This window comes from Heterodontus francisci, chromosome 46, assembly GCF_036365525.1.
Source record: "Heterodontus francisci isolate sHetFra1 chromosome 46, sHetFra1.hap1, whole genome shotgun sequence".
NCBI lineage: Eukaryota > Metazoa > Chordata > Chondrichthyes > Heterodontiformes > Heterodontidae > Heterodontus > Heterodontus francisci.
Window position 1 is genome coordinate 16,566,811 of NC_090416.1, and position 21,872 is coordinate 16,588,682.

The 21,872-nt window shown below is 46.0% G+C and overlaps 1 protein-coding gene across 1 annotated transcript; it reads right to left on the minus strand.

The window, feature by feature from the left end:
- Positions 1–4,701: 4,701 nt before the first annotated feature.
- On the minus strand, positions 4,702–21,862 carry LOC137356896 (immunoglobulin lambda-1 light chain-like). Its single transcript, XM_068022734.1, has 3 exons — positions 21,754–21,862; positions 6,788–7,120; positions 4,702–5,030 (listed from the first exon to the last, which is right to left on the minus strand). The coding sequence occupies exons 1-3, from the start codon at positions 21,860–21,862 to the stop codon at positions 4,702–4,704; spliced, it is 771 nt and encodes a 256-aa protein (XP_067878835.1).
- Positions 21,863–21,872: the final 10 nt, after the last annotated feature.

Consider the following 21,872-nt stretch of genomic DNA (forward strand, 5'->3'; position numbering starts at 1 on the left):
AACTGGTAAAGTTAGATAGAGGATGAGTTCATGGAGTGTACTCAGGACAGTTTCTTAGAACAATACATTCTGGAACCAACACGGGAGCAGGATATTTTAGACCTGGTAATGTGTAAGGAGACGGAATTAAATAATGACCTCTTAGTAAAGGAAGAATAGAAAAGCAGAATATTATTTACATGGAGAGAGACTGCAGAATGCTGCAGTACAGAGGGATCTGGGTGTCCTTGTACATGGATCACAAAATGTTAACATGCAGGTTCAGCAAGTAATTAGGAAGAGAAATGGAATGTTGGTATTTATTGCAATAGGAATGGAGTATAAAAGTAGGGACATCTTGCTACAACTGTACCGGGTATTGGTGAGACTGCACCTAGAATACTGCATACAGTTTTGGTCTCCTTATTTAAGGAGGGATATACTTGCATTGGACGCAGTTCAGAGAAGGTTCACTTGGCTGATTCCTGGGATGAAGGGATTGTCTTATCAGGAAAGGTTGAGCAGGTTGGGCCTGTTTAGAGTTTAGAAGAATGAGAGGTGATCTTATTGAAATGTGTAAGGTTCTGAAGGGGTTTGACGGGGTAGATACTGAGAGGATGTTTCCCCTCGTGGGGGAATCTAGAACTAGGGGGAACAGTTACAGAATACGGGGTCTCCCATTTAAGACGGAGATGAGGAGGAATTTCTTCTCTGAGGGTCATTAATCTTTGGAATTCTCTTCCCCAGGGAGCAGTGGAGGCTGGGTCATTGAATATATTCAAGGCTGAGTTGGAGAGTTTTTTGATCTACAAGGGAGTTGATGGTTATGGTGGGGGGCAGACAGGAAAGTGGAGATAAGGTCACAATCAGATCATCCGTGATCTTATCGAATGGCAGAACAGGCTCGAGGGGCCGAATGGCCTTCTCCTGTTCTTATTTCTTATGCTTTTATGTTGAAGATATCGTACCTGCTGTATTCAATAGCTGTCCAGGTCTTTAAAGCCCAAAGTGGCCGTAACTGTTCCCATCTGTGCAGAGACACCTTGGCAGTAATATAATATAATGAAAATGGCCTGGCTGAAACTCCCCGGGTCTGGATATCTCAGTACAGATCGGGGAAGGGGTGGTGGGAGTGCTGGAATCTGGGTCTTCCCAGCAAGTGTCCTGTAAGGGAACTGAATGACCTCAACGAAGGAACGAGTTCACAGAGGGAGATGAGGCTGATGTGATTGTAGTGTGTGCGAACAAGAGGAGGCCATTCAGCCCTTCGAGACTGCTGTGCCATTCCATTAGATCATAGCTGGTCTGTACCTTAACCCCATATACCCTGCTTTAGCTCCATAGTCCTTGCTGCCCTTACCCAATAAAAATCTATCAACCACAATCTTTATAACTCCAATTTTTAATGAAGTGCATTTCTATAGCGTCTTTCACAACCTCAGGATGTTCCCAAAGTGCTTCGCAGCCAATGAAATACCTTGAAAAGCAATGTTGGGAAATGAAGACTGGGATGTAGAGCAGGAGGAGTTCAGTTCAGTTCTCCTGAGGGGCCCAGTCCAGATAATGGGTTGTTTTGTTATAAATGTGTGACGTGTCCAAGAATGTAACCGTTTAACGGTGTTTCTCGGATTTCCGTCCTGTTTCTGTGTGTTTCAGAGCAGGGGAACTGGGGCCAGATGCTGCTGCTCTCTGCTGCTTATCAGACAGTGAACAGGGAGGTTTCGGTTCCTCCCCGGGGCTCCTCTCCCACCCCCTGCAGCGAGTGACCACACCACCTGCACCACATCACAAACAAGACAAAAACAGCATCGATTTGGGTATCAGGATCTAAAATAAGGCTTTCAGAACACCGCCCAGGTCCCCTGTGGTTGATGACGAGGGCCTGATCTGAGCTGCATTCAGTGCCATTCTCAGACCCAGTCTGGAACCTGGCTGTTCGGCCATGTGAATCATCAACATTGTGGATTTAACTGGACGGATAAACGTTTGATTGCCTTTAAGATACTCCTTAAAACCTACCTCTTTGACCGAGCTTTTGGTCACCTGCTCTAATATCTCCGAATGTGGCTCAGCATTAAACTTTGTTTGCTGACACTCCTTGCGACGTTTTATTACATTAAAGGCGCCATATAAATGCAGATTGGTTGTTGTTTGCAAATGACAATTCGTTGAAGACCTTAATAACTAACCGACTGCAGGCCATGAAGTACATCAACTAAAGCCACAATTAAAACTCAAGGCTTCTGATGTAAGTACAGTACTGAAGGAATACCGCACTGCCGGAGGGGCTATCTGTCACTTGGAATCTGCCCTCTGTTAAAGATACTGCAACCCCTATTTAGAAAAAGAGTTGGGAATTCTCCCCCATCCCCGTGTCTTGGCTGATATTTATCCTTCAATCAATATCACAAAAAAAAATCACCTGGGTCATTATCTCATTGTTATGTGTGTGGGATCATGCTGTGCACAAATTGGCTGCTGTGTTTCCTACATTACAACAGTTGACTAGACTTCAAAAAAAAATACTTGGTTGGCTGTAAAGCGCTGTGGGACATTCTGAAGCTGTGAAAGGAGGCTCACTGTCACCTTCTCAGGGGGACAACTAGTGATGGACAATAAATGGCTGGTCTTACCAGAGATGCCCACATCTCGAGAATGAAGAAGTGCAGGTTCTGTCTCTCTGGACGCTGTGATGTCCCCTTGTAAAACATATTGAAACTAAATAGTTCTAAAAACATCTGCATAAATACAGCATCCTCAGACTCGAGATGGGGATTAAACCTGCATTTAATACCTCTTTCAGTGCGTGGCCCCTTTAAGGTGTGCTGAGGGACTGGGCTTTTCCAGCACTCTCTGTCCATTTACTCTTTGAGGTGATGCAACCGATACCCACTCCACAGCCGGAGGCTCAGTTAACAGCCCTTCCCTCTTATGGCCCCTAGTTCTGCTCTCACCCGCAAGTGGAAACGTCTCGCCTTATCGAGTCCTTTCATAACCTTAAAGGGCTCCATCAGGTCCTACCCTCCCCCCCTCTCAGTCTTCTCTTTTCAACCTATCCTGGTAGCCTATCTCAGTACTGGTACCATCCCAGCACATCTTTTCTTGCACCTTCTCCAGTGTCATTTTATAACATGGAGACAGGAACAGTGCACAGTAATTCCAAGTGTGGTTTAACTGAGGTTCCCTACAAGTTTGACTTAATGTATCTGCTTCTCAATTCTATCCCTCGAGAAATTAACCCCGGTGTTTGGATTGCTTTTTATAAGGCCTTATTCAGCAGCATTGCTGCAGTTACTCTATAACCCTCGATCCACAACCCAATTTAGACTCTTTCTTCCCCACCTCCCCCTCCCTCCAGGACTAGGTGACCTCATTCATCCTCCCAAAAAGTAGCACCTCACACTTATCCATACTGACCTTCATTTGCCAATTACACACCCATTCTGCATGTCACTTCATGTCCTGTCATTTGTGATGGACCTAATATTAACTGCAGCCTCCCCCAATTTGGAGTCATCAGCAAACTCTCAAATTGTACCTGGGGCTAGTCTGTCCCGTGCCATCCCATCTCTCGGACCGGGATAGTGAGCAGTTCTCCCTGGGAGGGACGGTATTTTATTCCAAACAGAGGCTTTTCCTGTAAATCACATACAATGATGGTCTAGTATGGGAGAAACTACACTTTAGGATGGGAGGGTTGTTGAGAGGGTGCAGAGGAGGTTGACCGGAATGGTTCCAGGGATGGGGGAATTCTAGTGATAAGGTCAGCCTGGAGAAGCTGGGATTGTTTTCCTTGGAGCGAAGGAGATTGCAGGGAGATTTAATAGAGGTGGACAAGATTATGACAGATCTGGATAGAGTAGACAAGGAAAAACAGTTCCCATTAACTGATGGTACTAGGGCTAGGGGACACATATTGAACGTTTTGGGCAAGGGATACAAGGGGGGGGGGGAGGATGTGAGGAAGAATTTATTTATTTTTAAATGCAGTGAGTGACAATGACCTGGAACTCAGTGCCTACCAGAGTGGTGGAAGCTGGAGACAATGATTTCAGTAACAAACTGGGGTGGGGGAGGGGACACTTGAAGGAAATAAATTCGCAGGGGGCCACGGGGGTGCGGAGAGTGGGACTGACTGGATTGCACTACGGGGAGCTGGCACGGACCCGAGGGGCCGAATAGCCTCCTTCTGTGCCAGAAATGAAATCGAATTCGTTTAAAATAGTTAACTCTGCTTGAATATTTTTTTTTAAATCTGCCCAAAAGAAAATTCCTCTAATCGCCATTATTCGTACAGTTAACCACTGACTTGCACCAATATCCACCTCAACTCCCCCCCTCCCCCCTCCCCACAAAAAATAACAGAGCAATTTGAATTCATGTCATCTTTATTAAAACAGCCACACACAGAGAGATACACTTTTCAATTCTAACAAATGGTACTACTGAGAGAAAGGAGAGAGGGAGCAGAACCCATCCAGCTCCAAATGGGAATGTACTCCCGGGATAGGTGGTCCTGATATTCACTGTCACCCACCTGCGCCCCCCAGTTAAAATTGGATCCAAAATTGGATCGTTAAACTGCGATTGAAGTGACTGTTTCAACATCGTTGGCCACATTTGCTACAGTGATTACATTGTAAAACAACAACAACAACATTCCACATATTGAATAATATTTCATCAGCAATAAATCAAACTCTAAACCCCAGTTGCCCCCTCTCAGTCGGAACAAGCGGTGGAGCTGATGGTTTTGAGGAGAGGTGAGCTCAGAGAGCCGTGGTCCACACTGCAGGTATAGCTGGAGCCCTTATTCCAGGCAGTGGCGGGGACTCTCAGGTAACTGCTCAGGCTGTAGGTTTGATCACTGTCCGTGGACACGGTGCCTGTGGTCACCCCGCTGTCTGTCTCTTTATCATCCACTCTCCAGAGAACCCGCACGAAACCCGGCTTAAAGCGGCTCACCAGGCAGGACAGAGTAGCCCATCCCGAGTCTATTTCTTCCGAGGAAGGAGGGAGCAGGAGAACTGATGGTTTCCGATCCTCACTACCTGTGTGTGTGAGAGACAGGGTGGAAGAAAGGAATCTCACTGTTAGTATCAATCATTTTTTCTAAAAGGCACATCCAGAATTAGTAACACATACTATAATTTAAAACAAACATTTAACTTGACTTCAGACTTAGGTAGAGACAGTAAATAATACAATAGCCTGAGTGTTTCCAGCACTCGATTTCAGATTTCCAGCATCTGCAGGATTTTGCTTTGATTGGATTAAAATTAAATATTTAGTCCAATCTTAACTCCCTGTCAATTGAGAGCTGGACTTGTACATGGATTCGAGACATTCAGATAAATTAATTAACTGAATATTAAATACAACAGACAATATCGAATTGTTTAAAATTCAGGGGCAGATTAAAATCAAAAGTTTAAAAATTGAGGAAGTTTCACATTTCGGATAGGCTGTACTGGAGGTCTTATGGAGGTGCTCGGAGTATGTATTGGGAGTAACTCAACCTCCCAGATCCACACTCAGAGTTCGGTGATCACCTCACCAGGAAAAATTCTTTATTTAAAAAAAAAGAGTTTTAAAAGTAATAAAGTTCGGGGCGGTTTCCATTTAGAAAGTAGGTTAGAAACTTCACATGAACGAACGACAGTCGGAAGGAGGGGGCTGGGAAGGGAGACGGGGACTGGGGGGTAGAGAGACCGGGTGCGTTAGGAACAGACAAGATGGGGGGGGGGGGGGGGGGAGGGGGCGCAGAATGAGGCCATTCGGTCCATCGAGTCCCTGCCGCAGCCTAACCCACTTCCCAACTTTGGGAGTCTTTTTTTGAGGTGGGGGAGGGGGTGCTAGTGTCAAACTCGACCCCCTTTGAGTGTGAGTAAAATTCCTGTTTGTAAATCTTCCAGCAACACCCGGGCAGGCTCGCTATTTATACAACAGTGCAGCGAATAGACGGAGAAGTCCACACCTGCACACCGCAGACCTGGCCGAACAGACTCGAGGGGCTGAATGGCCTTTCTCCCCTGTTCATTCTGCATTTTTTTTTGCCAATGGAGTTTTTCCTCGGTTCTGAGGAAAGGTCAGAGACCCGAAACTGTTCACCGTTTCTCCCTCTCTCTCCGCAGAGGCTGCCCAGACCTGCTGAGTATTTCCAGCATCTTCTGTTTTTTTTATTTCAGATTTCCAGCATCCGCAATTGTTTTGCTGCTATTTTAGTGTTTATTTTTCTACCCTCCAGAATCCAAATTCCCAGCACTGAATCAGTGGACAGAAAAATAAAAATCTGACCCAATTTGTTTTCACCGTTATCAGGGCAGATCCGATTCTGCAACAATAAATGAATAAATAATTGAAACAATATGAATGATAGGATGAGGGAATTACTTACTCCGTAAACTCAGGGCGGTCCCAGGTCCGAAGGTAAACACAGTGCAGTGTTTTAATGGGACGGGTCACCTAAAACCCAGGCTTGGAAGAGGGGAAAATATTAATAATCAGTCCTTTATCACATTCCCTTTCACATTCTGCCTTTCACAGGGGCCGGAATGCTGAGAGTCTGGAGAAAGATTTTCACATATCAGTGAGGAAACCCTGAGAATATCAGTGTTTACCTACCCAGCTAATAGTCCAAATATTGGGGAAAATCCAAATAAACCCATGGAAACCCAGTGAGATTTTCCACAAGTTACATAAGGAATATTTCTGAAGCTCATTCCACAGTCTCAGGCAGGAATATTTCAGTAGCTGTTGGAATTCTGAGTGGTTCTGTTGATACAGTTTTTGTATTGCCCTGTCTCACTGTGTATGTAGCCTGCTGAGTCATCCCAGGCAGCACAGTAATAGACGGCGGAGTCTCCCGGTTCCAAGCTGCCGATGGTCAGAGTGTGACTGTTACTGGAGGTGTCTCTGGAAGGTTTAAAACGGTCCGTGAAGCCGGTGCCTCGATAGATTTCACCATCTGTAGAGTGGTATAACACGAACACCGGAGCCTCCCCGGGTCTCTGTCGGTACCAGCTCATGTAGTAACTGCCCATTTTGCCGTTCTGCATCGCACACTTTAACTCGGAGGTCTCACCGGTGGAGACTGGGTCTGAAATTGGGGTCTGATTGAGGACAGGAACCGCCAGGACACCTTCAACACAAAACACAAGAGAGAGAAAAAAAACACATTCAGTTTATTGGAGCAAAAAAAACACACTGATAAATAAACAGGCCGGGCTACCAAATCCCTTTGCTTCCTAATCTAATGGTTTACAAATGAATAATTGAGTAACGTTCTGTTAACATAAGTCTCTCACCTGTTAAATGGAGTAGCAGGGTCCCCAGGAGATACATTACTGCAGCCATTCCCTCCGGGGGGGGGGAAAAACCCGTGAAGAATTAGAGAGCAGGGTTTTACTGTAACTCCAGAAAGTGGATCCAGTTACAGTGCCGGACAAGGTGAGACCAGTATCTATTATATGAACCTGTATGCAAATACAGGGAGGGTTGAGAGGAGCAGGGGCGGCGGGGGGGTGGGGGGGGGGTGGGGTGGTGGACCAGACCAGATTTTTTTTATTGAGCCTCTATTGGTCCCCAATTAAACATTTCCATGTATTTATTTCCACCGAGTTGAGGGTTAATTCACAATAATTTCTGATTTCAACCCCCCCCCCCCCCCCACTTCTCATGTCAAGAGTGTGAGATTTAAAAGAACAACTGTAGAAATTGCACATTTTATCCCAGATGGGCAAAGACAAAAGCCCTTCAGAATCCAGTGCCTTGAATTCATCCAGAACAAGTTTAACCCAGCGATCGTTAAGGATTTGTTTTTTTTATATTTGGGTCTGCAATGTGTACTTAAACACATATCTTTATATCCAACACGCTGGTGTTTGCAACAAAGCAGTTCATTGGAAGGATTGGAATGGAAGAGATTGACTGGACTGCTTCTCTCAGCTGCTCTTTTTTCCTATCCGCCACTGTACAAGTGCACTGCTTGTCCTGGCGTTTGAGCCGAGTGTAGGGTCAAAACACTCGTTTCTCACTCAGGCCGACGTTCAGAAACAGCCAGAATCAACTCCAATATCCGTTTTAATTGGTAATGCAACGAGGAGTGAGATTCTGACCGGGCAAGCTGACTGCTCGGCTAGTTTCTGTGTTGTGTCCGGATCCTGTGTTAAGTCCAGTTTCAATGAAATGTGTTTTCCTGCTGCAACAGTTCCTGCCCTGACTTTTTTTTTGTTGCAACTAAACCACATGTATCGGAACCCCAGTCCCAGGAATACATTTGTTTTAACATTCCATTTCAGATGTTTTATGTCAATCACTCGATGCCAAGGGAAAACTTGCAACAAGTTGCCCGTGAGAGGAGTTAGTTTCTTTAAAATGAATATTTTCTATCTTTTTATTTAAAATTCACTTAATTGGATGTGGACATCACTTGGCCCTGCCCGCATTTATTGCCCATCCCTCATTGCCGTTGAGGGCGGCACAGTGGCGCAGTGGTCAGCACTACAGCCTCACAGCTCCACGAACCCGGGTTCGATTCCGGGTACTGCCTGTGTGGAGTTTGCAAGTTCTCCCTGTGTCTGCGTGGGTTTTCTCCGGGTGCTCCGGTTTCCTCCCACAAGTCAAAAGACTTGCAGGTTGATAGGTAAATTGGCCATTATAAATTGTCACTAATGTAGGTTGGTGGTAGGGTAATATAGGGACAGGTGGGGATGTTTGGTAGGAATATGGGATTAGTGTCGGATTAGTATAAATGGGTGGTTGATGTTCGGCACAGACTCGGTGGGCCGAAGGGACTGTTTCATTGCTGTATCTCTAATCTAATCTAAAGGTGGTGGTGGAGCCGCCTTCTTGAACTGCTACAGTGCAGTGGTTTTTGTACAACAGAACTGAGGGCAGTTAAGAGTCAACCACATTACCGTGGGTCTGGAGTCACGAGTCGGCCAGACCAGGTGAGGACGGCAGATTTCCTCCCCTAAAAGGACATTTGTGAACCAGATGGTTTTTTGTTAATGAACATTCAATTTATGGTCACCATTACTGAGACTAGGTTTCAATTCCAATTTTTCTTTTAATTAATTAGTTGAATTTAAATTCCATGGTGGGATTTGAACTCGTGTCTCCAGAGCATTATCCTGGGCCTCTGGATTAGTAATATCTAGTGACATTACTACTCCACCTTGTGATGGATCAATATTAATTCTAGAAATGTGATAGGATTTGAGCCAGTGAAAGGGAGAGTGTGGGAAGAAGAACAGCAGGGAAGGTCTGTGACACGGGTGGAGGGCAGGAGAGATTAGATGACAAAAAGGGTTTCAAGGTGCAAAGCCAAAGGGAGTGGTAATGAGAGATGTGTCTGGAGGAGGTGTGAATGGCAGGATCAGAACACAAGGTAAAGGAAATAAGAGGTCAACAAGAGAGATAAACTAACAAATCAGCAAAGAAAAGGGCAACAAAAATGAGGGCGGGGGAGGGTTACAAACTAAAATTGTTGAATTCAGTGTTGAGTCTGGAAGGTTGTAGAGTGCCCAATCGAAAGATGAGGTGCTGTTCCTGCAGTTAGCCTCCGATTACTGACGTGTTCAGTCAAGTCAGTGTCGACTAGCTGCCCCCTAGACAGAGAATTTGACCCCTCCACCACTAAAAATCCATTTCTGATTGGTCTCCACAGCAGAAACAGACCCATCTCCCTCCCCTCCCACCAGGCAGATTCTCTGGGTCATTTTCAACTAACCCTAACCTGCATTACTATAGAGACCTCAGGATGTCCTAAAGACAGAAAAATAAACACCTGTTTTGAAGTCTGGTCATTGTAACATCGTAACCCAATGCACAATGGAAATAAATATTTGGAAATGATTAATCAGGGACAAATATATTTTTAATAAAGTGTTTTCCCCTGCTCCCCTTGACCCCCTCCCTGTATTTGCATATTGACTAATATATAGATACTAGTCTTCTCCGGGTTCCCGGAGTTACAGTAATCTTGTTGAAGTGAAAGCACAATTGCTAAATGTGTGAGAAGCTGAACTCAGCTTTGCCCATGTAGTTGAATGGAGAGTGCACACATGTAGTTAAATGGAGTCATCCACGTATGTAGTTGAATGGAGTGTGCCAGTGTGAGTTCCGAAGAAGGGTCACTGACCCGAAACGTTAACTCTGCTTCTCTTTCCACAGATGCTGCCAGACCTGCTGAGAGAATCCAGCATTTCTTGTTTTTGTTGTAGTAAAATGGGGTTGTGCACATGTCTAATGGAAAGCAGTTCAGCACCTCTAGGTTCATAGAATCTCTCACTTTGCACAGCAGATGTCACATGGCTGCAGCTTTGCCCAGGGAGCCTACCCGGTTCACACAGGATAGGCCAGGTGTTAAAGCAAGAGCATCTGGTGTTGCCTATTGAAGCTTGCACAGTGGTTAAAGGAAAATACAATTAAAGTTCACAAGATGGGAATCTTGTAAAGTGTCAGCCATGGCCTCGTGGGTTCAAGTCCCAATCCAGAGACTTGAGCACAAAAAACAGTCTCACATTCTCCGTGTAGTACTGAGGGAGTGCTGCACTGTCGGAGGGTCAATACTGAGGGAGTGCGGCACTGTCGGAGGGTCAGTATTGAGGGAGTGCTGCACCGTTGGAGGTTCAGTACTGAGGGAGTGCTGCACTGTCAGAGGGTCAGTACTGAGGGAGCGCTGCACTGTCGGTGGATCAGTACTGAGTGAGTGCCGCACTCAGAGGGTCAGTACTGAGGGAGTGCTGCATTGCCAGAGGGTCAGTACTGAGGGAGTGCTGAACTGTTGGAGGGTCAGTACTGAGGGAGTGCTGCACTGTCGGAGGGTCAGTACTGAGGGAGTGCTGCACTGTCAGAGGGTCAGTACTGAGGGAGTGCTGCACTGTCAGAGGGTCAGTACTGAGGGAGTGCTGCACTGTCACAGGGTCAGTACTGAGGGAGTGCTGCACTGTCAGAGGGTCAGTACTGAGGGAGTGCTGCACTGTCAGAGGGTCAGTACTGAGAGAGTGCTGCACTGTCAGAGGGTCAGCACTGAGGGAGTGCTGCACTGTCTGAGGTGCTATCTTCACAAGTCCCCCTCAGGTGGACGTTATCGATCCCATGACTCTATTTGAAGGAGAGCAGGTGTCCTGGACAATATATATTCCAACATTAACACCTAAAACTGTAACTGGTCATTATCACATTGCTATTTGTGGGAGCTTGCTGTGTAAATGACTGTCAGATTTCCAGAATTTCAACAGTGACTACACTTCAAAACACACTTCAAAAGTACGTCATGAGATGTAAACCACTGTGGAGCAGCCTCGTGATCAGACCTCTCTGTCTCTCCATCTGTCTATCTGTCTATGTATCTGACCACTCATCTATTTATCTATCTGTCTATCTATCTATCTGTCCATATCTATCTCTCTATCTATCTATTTATCTATCTGTTCATATCTATCTATCTATCTATCTATCTCTCCATATCTATCTATCTGTTCACCTCTATCTATCTATCTATCTCTCTATCTATCGATCTATCTATCTATCTATCTATCTATCTATCTGTCTATCTATCGATCTATCTATCTATCCATCTATCTGTCCATCTCTTGCTATCTATCTATCTATCTGTTTATCTATCTGTCTGTTTATCTATCGATCTGTCCATATATATCGATCTATCTATCTATCTATCTATCTATCTGTCCATCTATCTTTCTATCTGACTATCTATCTATCTATCTATCTATCTATCTATCTATCTATCTGACCATCTATCTATCTATCTATCTATCTGTCCATCTCTTGCTATCTGTCTATCTATCTGTCTATCTATCGATCTATCTGACTGACTATCTATCTATCTATCTGTCTATCTATCTATCTATCTATCTATCTATCTATCTATCTATCTATCTATCTATCTATCTATCTATCTATCTATCTCGGAGGGCGAAGTTCCAGACCGGTAAGTCTAAAAAACCTACTTCGGGGATTCTCGGACAGACTCGGAGGGCGGAATTAACCTCGGGGATTCTCGGACAGATTCGGTGGGCGGAGTTAACCTCGGGGATTCTCGGACAGACTCGGAGGGCGGAATTAACCTCGGGGATTCTCGGACAGACTCGGCGGGCGGAATTAACCTCGGGGATTCTCGGACAGACTCGGAGGGCGGAATTAACCTCGGGGATTCTCGGACAGATTCGGTGGGCGGAGTTAACCTCGGGGATTCTCGGACAGACTCGGCGGGCGGAGTTAACCTCGGGGATTCTCGGACAGATTCGGTGGGCGGAGTTAACCTCGGGGATTCTCGGACAGACTCGGAGGGCGGAATTAACCTCGGGGATTCTCGGACAGACTCGGCGGGCGGAATTAACCTCGGGGATTCTCGGACAGACTCGGCGGGCGGAATTAACCTCGGGGATTCTCGGACAGACTCGGCGGGCGGAGTTAACCTCGGGGATTCTCGGACAGATTCGGTGGGCGGAGTTAACCTCGGGGATTCTCGGACACACTCGGAGGGCGGAATTAACCTCGGGGATTCTCGGACAGATTCGGCGGGCGGAGTTAACCTCGGGGATTCTCGGACAGATTCGGCGGGCGGAGTTAACCTCGGGGATCTCGGACAGACTCGGAGGGCGGTGTTCACCTCGATGGGTCGAAGGGCCTGTTTTCGTGCTGTGTCTCTAAATCAAAAATAAAAATAAATAAAATAATATTTATAGACGAAATCTAGCACGAGGGACCATATCGTTAATTATAACAATTTAGTAAGGATTTGATAAGTATTTATTTTATATTAATTAACTAATTAGTGATAGAAATGTCAGTTAAAGGGGTGAAGTGCTTCACCTGTGAGATGTGGGAAGTCCGTGACACTTCCAGCGTTCCGGGCGACTCCGCCTGCAGGAAGACCGCATGGATCGGTTGGAGCGGCAACTGGATGCACTTAGGCGCATGCAGGTGGCAGAAAGCGTCATAGCCAGGAGTTTTAGAGAAGTGGTTACACCCAAGGTGCAGGCAGATAGATGGGTGACCGCTAGAAGGGGCAGGCAGTCAGTGCAGGAATCCCCTGTGGCTATCCTCCTCTCTAACAAGTATACCGTTTTGGATACTGTTGGGGGGGATGGCCTATCAGGGAAAACAACAGCAGCAGCCAGAGCAGTGGCACCACGGCTGGCACTGTTGTTCAGCAGGGAGGGACAAAGTGCAGAAGAGCAATAGTTACAGGGGACTCTGTAGTCAGGGGCACAGATAGGCGCTTCTGTGGACGTGAAAGAGACTCCAGGATGGTATGTTGCCTACCTGGTGCCAGGGTCAATGATGTCTCTGAACGGACAGGGGGCATTCTGAAGGGCGAGGATGCACAGCCAGAGGTTGTGGTACACATCGGTACCAATGACATAGGCAGGAAGAGTGATGAGGTCCTGCAGGGGGAGTTTAGGGAGTTAGGTAGAAAGTTAAAAAAACAGGATTCTCGGGTTGCCATCTCTGGATTAGTCCCTGTGCCACGTGCCAGAGAGGCTAGAAATAGGAAGATAGTGCAGCTAAACACGTGGCTGAGCAGCTGGTGTAGAAGGGAGGGTTTCAGATATCTGGACCATTGGGCTCTCTTCAGGGACAGATGGGACCTGTACAAGAAGGACGCGTTGCATCTAAACTGGAGGGGCACTAATATCCTGGCTGCAAAGTTTGCTAGCGTCACTCGGGAGGGTTTAAACTAGTATGGAAGAGGGATGGGAACCAGAGCAGTGGGACAGCCAGAAAAATAAATGAGGAGGACATAGTAAATAAGGCCAGTAAGACTAAGAGGAAGAGCAGGCAGGGAGATGTTGCTGAGCACAGCGGGACTGGTGTTCTGAAGTGCATTTTTTTCAATGCGAGAAGTATAACAGGTAAGGCAGATGAACTTAGAGCTTGGATTAGTACTTGGAAATATGATGTTGTTGCTATTACAGAGACTTGGTTGAGGGAAGGGCAGGATTGGCAGCTAAATGTTCCAGGCTTTAGAAGCTTCAGGCGGGATAGAGGGGGGTGTAAAAGGGATGGGGGAGTTGCATAACTGGTTGAGGAGAGTATCAGAGCTGTACTGCGGGAGGACACCTCAGAGAGGTCATGCAGCGAGGCAATATGGGTGGAGCTCAGGAATAGGAAGGGTGCAGTCACGATGTTGGGGGTTTACTACAGGCCTCCCAACAGCCAGCGGGAGGTAGAGGACAAGATATGTAGACAGATTTTGGAAAGATGTAAAGGTAACAGGGTTGTGGTGGTGGGTGATTTTAACTTCCCCTATATTGACTGGGACTCACTTAGTGCTGGGGGCTTGGATGGGGCATAATTTGTGAGGAGCATCCAGGAAGGCTTCTTGAAACAGTATGTAGATAGTCCAACTAGGGATGGGGCCATTCTGGACCTGGTATTGGGGAATGAGCCCGGCCAGGTGGTCGAAGTTTCAGTGGGGGAGCATTTCGGGAGCAGTGACCATTATTCCATAAGTTTTAAGGTACTTGTGGATAAGGATAAGAGTAGTCCTCGTGTGAAGGTGCTAAATTGGGGTAAGGCTAATTATAACAATAATAGGCAGGAATTGAAGAATTTAGATTGGGGGCGGCTGTTTGAGAGTAAATCAACATCTGACATGTGGGAGTCTTTCAAACGTCAGCTGATTAGAATCCAGGACCAGCATGTTCCTGCGACGAAGAAAGACAAGTTTGGCATGTTTCGGGAAATTTGGATAACACTGGATATTGTGAGCCTAGTCAAAAAGAAAAAGGAAGCATTTGTAAGGACTGGAAGGCGAGGAACAGACGAAGCACTTGAGGAATATAAAGACAGTGGGAAGGAAATTAAGCAAGGAGTTAAGAGGGCTAAAAGGGGTCATAAAAAGTCATTGGCAAACAGGATTAAGGAGAATCCCAAGGCTTTTTATACATATATAAAGAGCAAGAGGGTAACCAGGGAAAGTGTTGGCCCACTCAAGGATAGAGATGGGAATCTATGTGTGGAGCCAGAGGAAATGGGCGAGGTGCTAAATGAGTACTTTGCATCAGTATTCACCAAAGAGAAGGACTTGGTGGATGATGAGCCTAGGGAAAGGAGTGCAGATAGTCTCAGTCATGTCATTATCAAAAAGGAGGAGGTGTTGGGTGTCTTGCAAAGCATTAAGGTAGATAAGTCCCCAGGGCCTGATGGGAACTACCCTAGGAAACTGAGGGAGGCAAGGGAAGAAATTGCTGGGGCCTTGACAGAAATCTTTGCATCATCATTGGCTACAGGTGAGGTCCCAGAGGACTGGAGAACAGCCAATGTTGTTCCTTTGTTTAAGAAGGGTGGCAAGGATAATCCAGGAAATTATAGGCCGGTGAGCCTTACGTCAGTGGTAGGGAAACTATTAAAGAGGATTATACGGGACAGGATTTACTCCGATTTGGAAACAAACGAACTTATTAGTGAGAGACAGCATGGTTTTGTGAAGGGGAGGTTGTGTCTTCCTAATTTGATTGAGTTTTTTGAGGAAGTAACGAAGATGATTGATGAAGGAAGGGCAGTGGATGTTATCTATATGGACTTTATTAAAGCCTTTGACAAGGTCCCGCATGGCAGAATGGTACAAAAGGTAAAGTCACACGGGATCAGAGGTGAGCTGGCAAGATGGATACAGAACTGGCTCGGTCATGGAAGACAGAGGGTATCAGAGGATGGGTGTTTTTCTGAATGGAGGGATGTGACTTGTGGTGTTCCGCAGGGATCAGTGCTGGGACCTTTGCTGTTTGTAGTATATATAAATGATTTGGCAGAAAATGTAGCTGGTCTGATTAGTAAGTTTGCGGTTGACACAAAGGTTGGTGGAGTTGCAGATAATGATGAGGATTGTCAGAGGATACAGCTGGATATAGATCGGTTGGAGACTTGGGCGGAGAAATGGCAGATGGAGTTTAATCCGGACAAATGTGAGGTAATGCATTTTGGAAGGACTAATGCAGGTGGGAGGTATACAGTAAATGGCAGAACCCTTAGGAGTATTGACAGGCAGAGAGATCTGGGCGTACAGGTCCACAGGTCACTGAAAGTGGCAACGCAGGTGGATAATTAGTCAAGAAGGCATACGGCATGCTTGCCATCATTGGTCGGGGCATAGAGTATAAAAATTGGCAAGTCATGTTGCAGCTGTACAGAACCTTAGTTAGGCCACACTTAGAATATTGCGTGCAATTCTGGTCGCCACACTACCAGAAGGACGTGGAGGCTTTGGAGAGGGTACAAAGGAGGTTTACGGATGTTGCCTGGTCTGGAGGGCATTAACTATGAGGAGAGGTTGGAAAAAGTCGGATTGTTTTCACTGGGACGACGGAGGTGGAGGGGCGACATGATCGAGGTTTACAAAGTTATGAGCGGCATGGACAGAGTGGATAGTCAGAAGCTTTTTCCCAGGGGGGAAGAGTCAGTTACTAGGGGACATCGGTTTAAGGTGCGAGGGGCAAAGTTTAGAGGGGATGTGCAAGGCAAGTTTTATACACAGAGGGTGGTGAGTGCCTGGAACTTGCTGCCAGGGGAGGTGGTGGAAGCAGATACGATAGCGACGTTTAAGAGACATCTTGACAAATACATGAATAGGAAGGAAATAGAGGGATTTGGGCCCCGGAAGTGCAGAAGGTGTTAGTTTCGGCAGGCATCAAGATCGGCGCAGGCTTGGAGGGCCGAATGGCCTGTTCCTGTGTGGTACTGTTCTTTGTTCTTGTTCTTTGTTCTCTCTGTCTATCTGTCCATCTCTCTGTCTATCTATCTGTCTATCTATCTATCTGACTATCGATCTATCGATTTATCTATCTGTCCATATCTATCTATCTATGTATCTATCCACCTGTCCATCTCTCTCGCTCTACCTATTTGTCTGTCTGTCCATCTCTATCTATCTGTCTGTCTATCCCTCAGTACTGACCCTTTGACAGTGCGGCACTCCCTCAGTACTGACCCTTTGACAGTGCGGCACTCCCTCAGTACTGACCCTTTGGGAACTGAATATTCCAGGGTATTTGACAGTTTGGAATGACAGGAAGCAAGGAAAGGGAGGTGGTGTAGCTCAGTTAATAAAGGATGAGATCAGTACAGTAGTGAGAAATGATCTTGGCTCAGAAAATCAAGATGTGGAATCAGTTTGGGTGGAGATATGAAATAGCAAAAATTCATACAGGAGCTGCACTGTGGGACAGAGTATAAATCAAGAAATAAGGGGGGCTTGTAAGGAAAATGCTGCAGTAATCCTGGGTGATTTTAATCTTCATAAAGATTGGAGTAATCAAACTGGTAAAGTTAGATAGAGGATGAGTTCATGGAGTGTACTCAGGACAGTTTCTTAGAACAATACATTCTGGAACCAATCCGGGAGCAGGCTATTTTAGAGCTGGTAATGTGTAAGGAGACGGAATTAAATAATGACCTCTTAGTAAAGGAAGAATAGAAAAGCAGAATATTATTTACATGGAGAGAGACTGCAGAATGCTGCAGTACAGAGGGATCTGGGTGTCCTTGTACATGAATCACAAAATGTTAACATGCAGGTTCAGCAAGTAATTAGGAAGAGAAATGGAATGTTGGTATTTATTGCAATTGGAATGGAGTATAAAGGTAGGGACATCTTGCTACAACTGTACCGGGTATTGGTGAGACCGCACCTAGAATACTGCATACAGTTTTGGTCTCCTTATTTAAGGAGGGATATACTTGCATTGGAAGCAGTTCAGAGAAGGTTCACTTGGCTGATTCCTGGGATGAAGGGATTGTCTTATGAGGAAAGGTTGAGCAGGTTGGGCCTGTTTAGAGTTTCGAAGAATGAGAGGTGATCTTATTGAAACACATAAAGTCCTGAAGGAGTTAATTGGGTGGATGGTGAGAGGATGTTTCCCCTCGTGGGGGAATCTGGAACTAGGGGGAACAGTTACAGAATACGGGGTCTCCCATTTAAGACGGAGATGAGGAGGAATTTCTTCTCTGAGGGTCATTAATCTTTGGAATTCTCTTCCCCAGGGAGCAGTGGAGGCTGGGTCATTGAATATATTCAAGGCTGAGTTGGAGAGTTTTTTGATCTACAAGGGAGTTGAGGGTTATCGTGGGGGGCCGAGAGGAAATTGAAGTTAAAGTCACAATCAGATCATCCATGATCTTATCGAATGGCAGAACAGTCTTGATGGGCCGAATGGCCTTCTCCTGTTCTTATTTCTTATGCTTTTATGTTGAAGATATCGTACCTGCTGTATTCAATACCTGTCCAGGTCTTTAAAGCCCAAAGTGGCCGTAACTGTTCCTATCTGTGCAGAGAGCCCTTGGCAGTAATATAATATAATGAAAATGGCCTGGCTGAAACTCCCCGGGTCTGGATATCTCAGTACAGATCGGGGAAGGGATGGTGGGAGTGCTGGAATCTGGGCCTTCCCAGCAAGTGTCCTGTAAGGGAACTGAATGACCTCAACGAAGGAACGAGTTCACAGAGGGAGATGAGGCTGATGTGATTGTAGTGTGTGCGAACAAGAGGAGGCCATTCAGCCCTTCGAGACTGCTGTACCATTCCATTAGATCATAGCTGGTCTGTACCTTAACCCCATATACCCTGCCTTAGCTCCATAGTCCTTGCTGCCCTTACCCAATAAAAATCTATCAACCACAATCTTTATAACTCCAATTTTTAATGAAGTGCATTTCTATAGCGTCTTTCACAACCTCAGGATGTTCCCAAAGTGCTTCGCAGCCAATGAAATACCTTGAAAAGCAATATTGGGAAATGAAGAATGGGATGTAGAGCAGGAGGAGTTCAGTTCAGTTCTCCTGAGGGGCCCAGTCCAGATAATGGGTTGTTTTGTTATAAATGTGTGACGTGTCCAAGAATGTAACCGTTTAACGGTGTTTCTCGGATTTCCGTCCTGTTTCTGTGTGTGTTTCAGAGCAGGGGAACTGGGCCCAGATGCTGCTGCTCTCTGCTGCTTATCAGACAGTGAACAGGGATGTTTCGGTTCCTCCCCGAGGCTCCTCTCCCACCCCCTGCAGCGAGTGACCACACCACCTGCACCACATCACAAACAAGACAAAAACAGCATCGATTTGGGTATCAGGATCTAAAATAAGGCTTTCAGAACACCGCCCAGGTCCCCTGTGGTTGATGACGAGGGCTTGATCTGAGCTGCATTCAGTGCCATTCTCAGACCCAGTCTGGAACCTGGCTGTTCGGCCATGTGAATCATCAACATTGTGGATTTAACTGGACGGATAAACGTTTGATGGCCTTTAAGATACTCCTTAAAACCTACCTCTTTGACCGAGCTTTTGGTCACCTGCTCTAATATCTCCGAATGTGGCTCAGCATTAAACTTTGTTTGCTGACGCTCCTTGCGACGTTTTATTACATTAAAGGCGCCATATAAATGCAGATTGGTTGTTGTTTGCAAATGACAATTCGTTGAAGACCTTAATAACTAACCGACTGCAGGCCATGAAGTACATCAACTAAAGCCACAATTAAAACTCAAGGCTTCTGATGTAAGTACAGTACTGAAGGAATACCGCACTGCCGGAGGGGCTATCTGTCACTTGGAATCTGCCCTCTGTTAAAGATACTGCAACCCCTATTTAGAAAAAGAGTTGGGAATTCTCCCCCATCCCCGTGTCTTGGCTGATATTTATCCTTCAATCAATATCACAAAAAAAAATCACCTGGGTCATTATCTCATTGTTATGTGTGTGGGATCATGCTGTGCACAAATTGGCTGCTGTGTTTCCTACATTACAACAGTTGACTAGACTTCAAAAAAAAATACTTGGTTGGCTGTAAAGCGCTGTGGGACATTCTGAAGCTGTGAAAGGAGGCTCACTGTCACCTTCTCAGGGGGACAACTAGTGATGGACAATAAATGGCTGGTCTTACCAGAGATGCCCACATCTCGAGAATGAAGAAGTGCAGGTTCTGTCTCTCTGGACGCTGTGATGTCCCCTTGTAAAACATATTGAAACTAAATAGTTCTAAAAACATCTGCATAAATACAGCATCCTCAGACTCGAGATGAGGATTAAACCTGCATTTAATACCTCTTTCAGTGCGTGGCCCCTTTAAGGTGTGCTGAGGGACTGGGCTTTTCCAGCACTCTCTGTCCATTTACTCTTTGAGGTGATGCAACCAATACCCACTCCACAGCCGGAGGCTCAGTTAACAGCCCTTCCCTCTTATGGCCCCTAGTTCTGCTCTCACCCGCAAGTGGAAACGTCTCACCTTATCGAGTCCTTTCATAACCTTAAAGGGCTCCATCAGGTCCTACCCTCCCCCCCTCTCAGTCTTCTCTTTTCAACCTATCCTGGTAGCCTATCTCAGTACTGGTACCATCCCAGCACATCTTTTCTTGCACCTTCTCCAGTGTCATTTTATAACATGGAGACAGGAACAGTGCACAGTAATTCCAAGTGTGGTCTAACTGAGGTTCCCTACAAGTTTGACTTAATGTATCTGCTTCTCAATTCTATCCCTCGAGAAATTAACCCCGGTGTTTGGATTGCTTTTTATAAGGCCTTATTCAGCAGCATTGCTGCAGTTACTCTATAACCCTCGATCCACAACCCAATTTAGACTCTTTCTTCCCCACCTCCCCCTCCCTCCAGGACTAGGTGACCTCATTCATCCTCCCAAAAAGTAGCACCTCACACTTATCCATACTGACCTTCATTTGCCAATTACACACCCATTCTGCATGTCACTTCATGTCCTGTCATTTGTGATGGACCTAATATTAACTGCAGCCTCCCCCAATTTGGAGTCATCAGCAAACTCTCAAATTGTACCTGGGGCTAGTCTGTCCCGTGCCATCCCATCTCTCGGACCGGGATAGTGAGCAGTTCTCCCTGGGAGGGACGGTATTTTATTCCAAACAGAGGGTTTTCCTGTAAATCACATGCAATGATGGTCTAGTATGGGAGAAACTACACTTTAGGATGGGAGGGTTGTTGAGAGGGTGCAGAGGAGGTTGACCGGAATGGTTTCAGGGATGGGGGAATTCTAGTGATAAGGTCAGCCTGGAGAAGCTGGGATTGTTTTCCTTGGAGCGAAGGAGATTGCAGGGAGATTTAATAGAGGTGGACAAGATTATGACAGATCTGGATAGAGTAGACAAGGAAAAACAGTTCCCATTAACTGATGGTACTAGGGCTAGGGGACACATATTGAACGTTTTGGGTAAGGGATACAAGGGGGGGGGGATGTGAGGAAGAATTTATTTATTTTTAAATGCAGTGAGTGACAATGACCTGGAACTCAGTGCCTACCAGAGTGGTGGAAGCTGGAGACAATGATTTCAGTAACAAACTGGGGTGGGGTGGGGGGACACTTGAAGGAAATAAATTCGCAGGGGGCCACGGGGGTGCGGAGAGTGGGACTGACTGGATTGCACTACGGGGAGCTGGCACGGACCCGAGGGGCCGAATAGCCTCCTTCTGTGCCAGAAATGAAATCGAATTCGTTTAAAATAGTTAACTCTGCTTGAATATTTTTTTTTAAATCTGCCCAAAAGAAAATTCCTCTAATCGCCATTATTCGTACAGTTAACCACTGACTTGCACCAATATCCACCTCAACTCACCCCCACCCCCCCCCCCCCCTCCCCACAAAAAATAACAGAGCAATTTGAATTCATGTCATCTTTATTAAAACAGCCACACACAGAGAGATACACTTTTCAATTCTAACAAATGGTACTACTGAGAGAAAGGAGAGAGGGAGCAGAACCCATCCAGCTCCAAATGGGAATGTACTCCCGGGATAGGTGGTCCTGATATTCACTGTCACCCACCTGCGCCCCCCAGTTAAAATTGGATCCAAAATTGGATCGTTAAACTGCGATTGAAGTGACTGTTTCAACATCGTTGGCCAC

Coding starts and splice junctions, on each gene's coding strand:
- LOC137356896 (XM_068022734.1), bottom strand. CDS start 21,862: ATGTTGAAACAGTCACTTCAATCGCAGTTTAACGATCCAATTTTGGAT. Junction 7,121..21,753: donor CAGGACCACCTATCCCGGGA/GTACATTCCCAT, acceptor TTTGTGTTGAAG/GTGTCCTGGCGGTTCCTGTC. Junction 5,031..6,787: donor CTCAGCAGGCTACATACACA/GTGAGACAGGGC, acceptor TCACACACACAG/GTAGTGAGGATCGGAAACCA.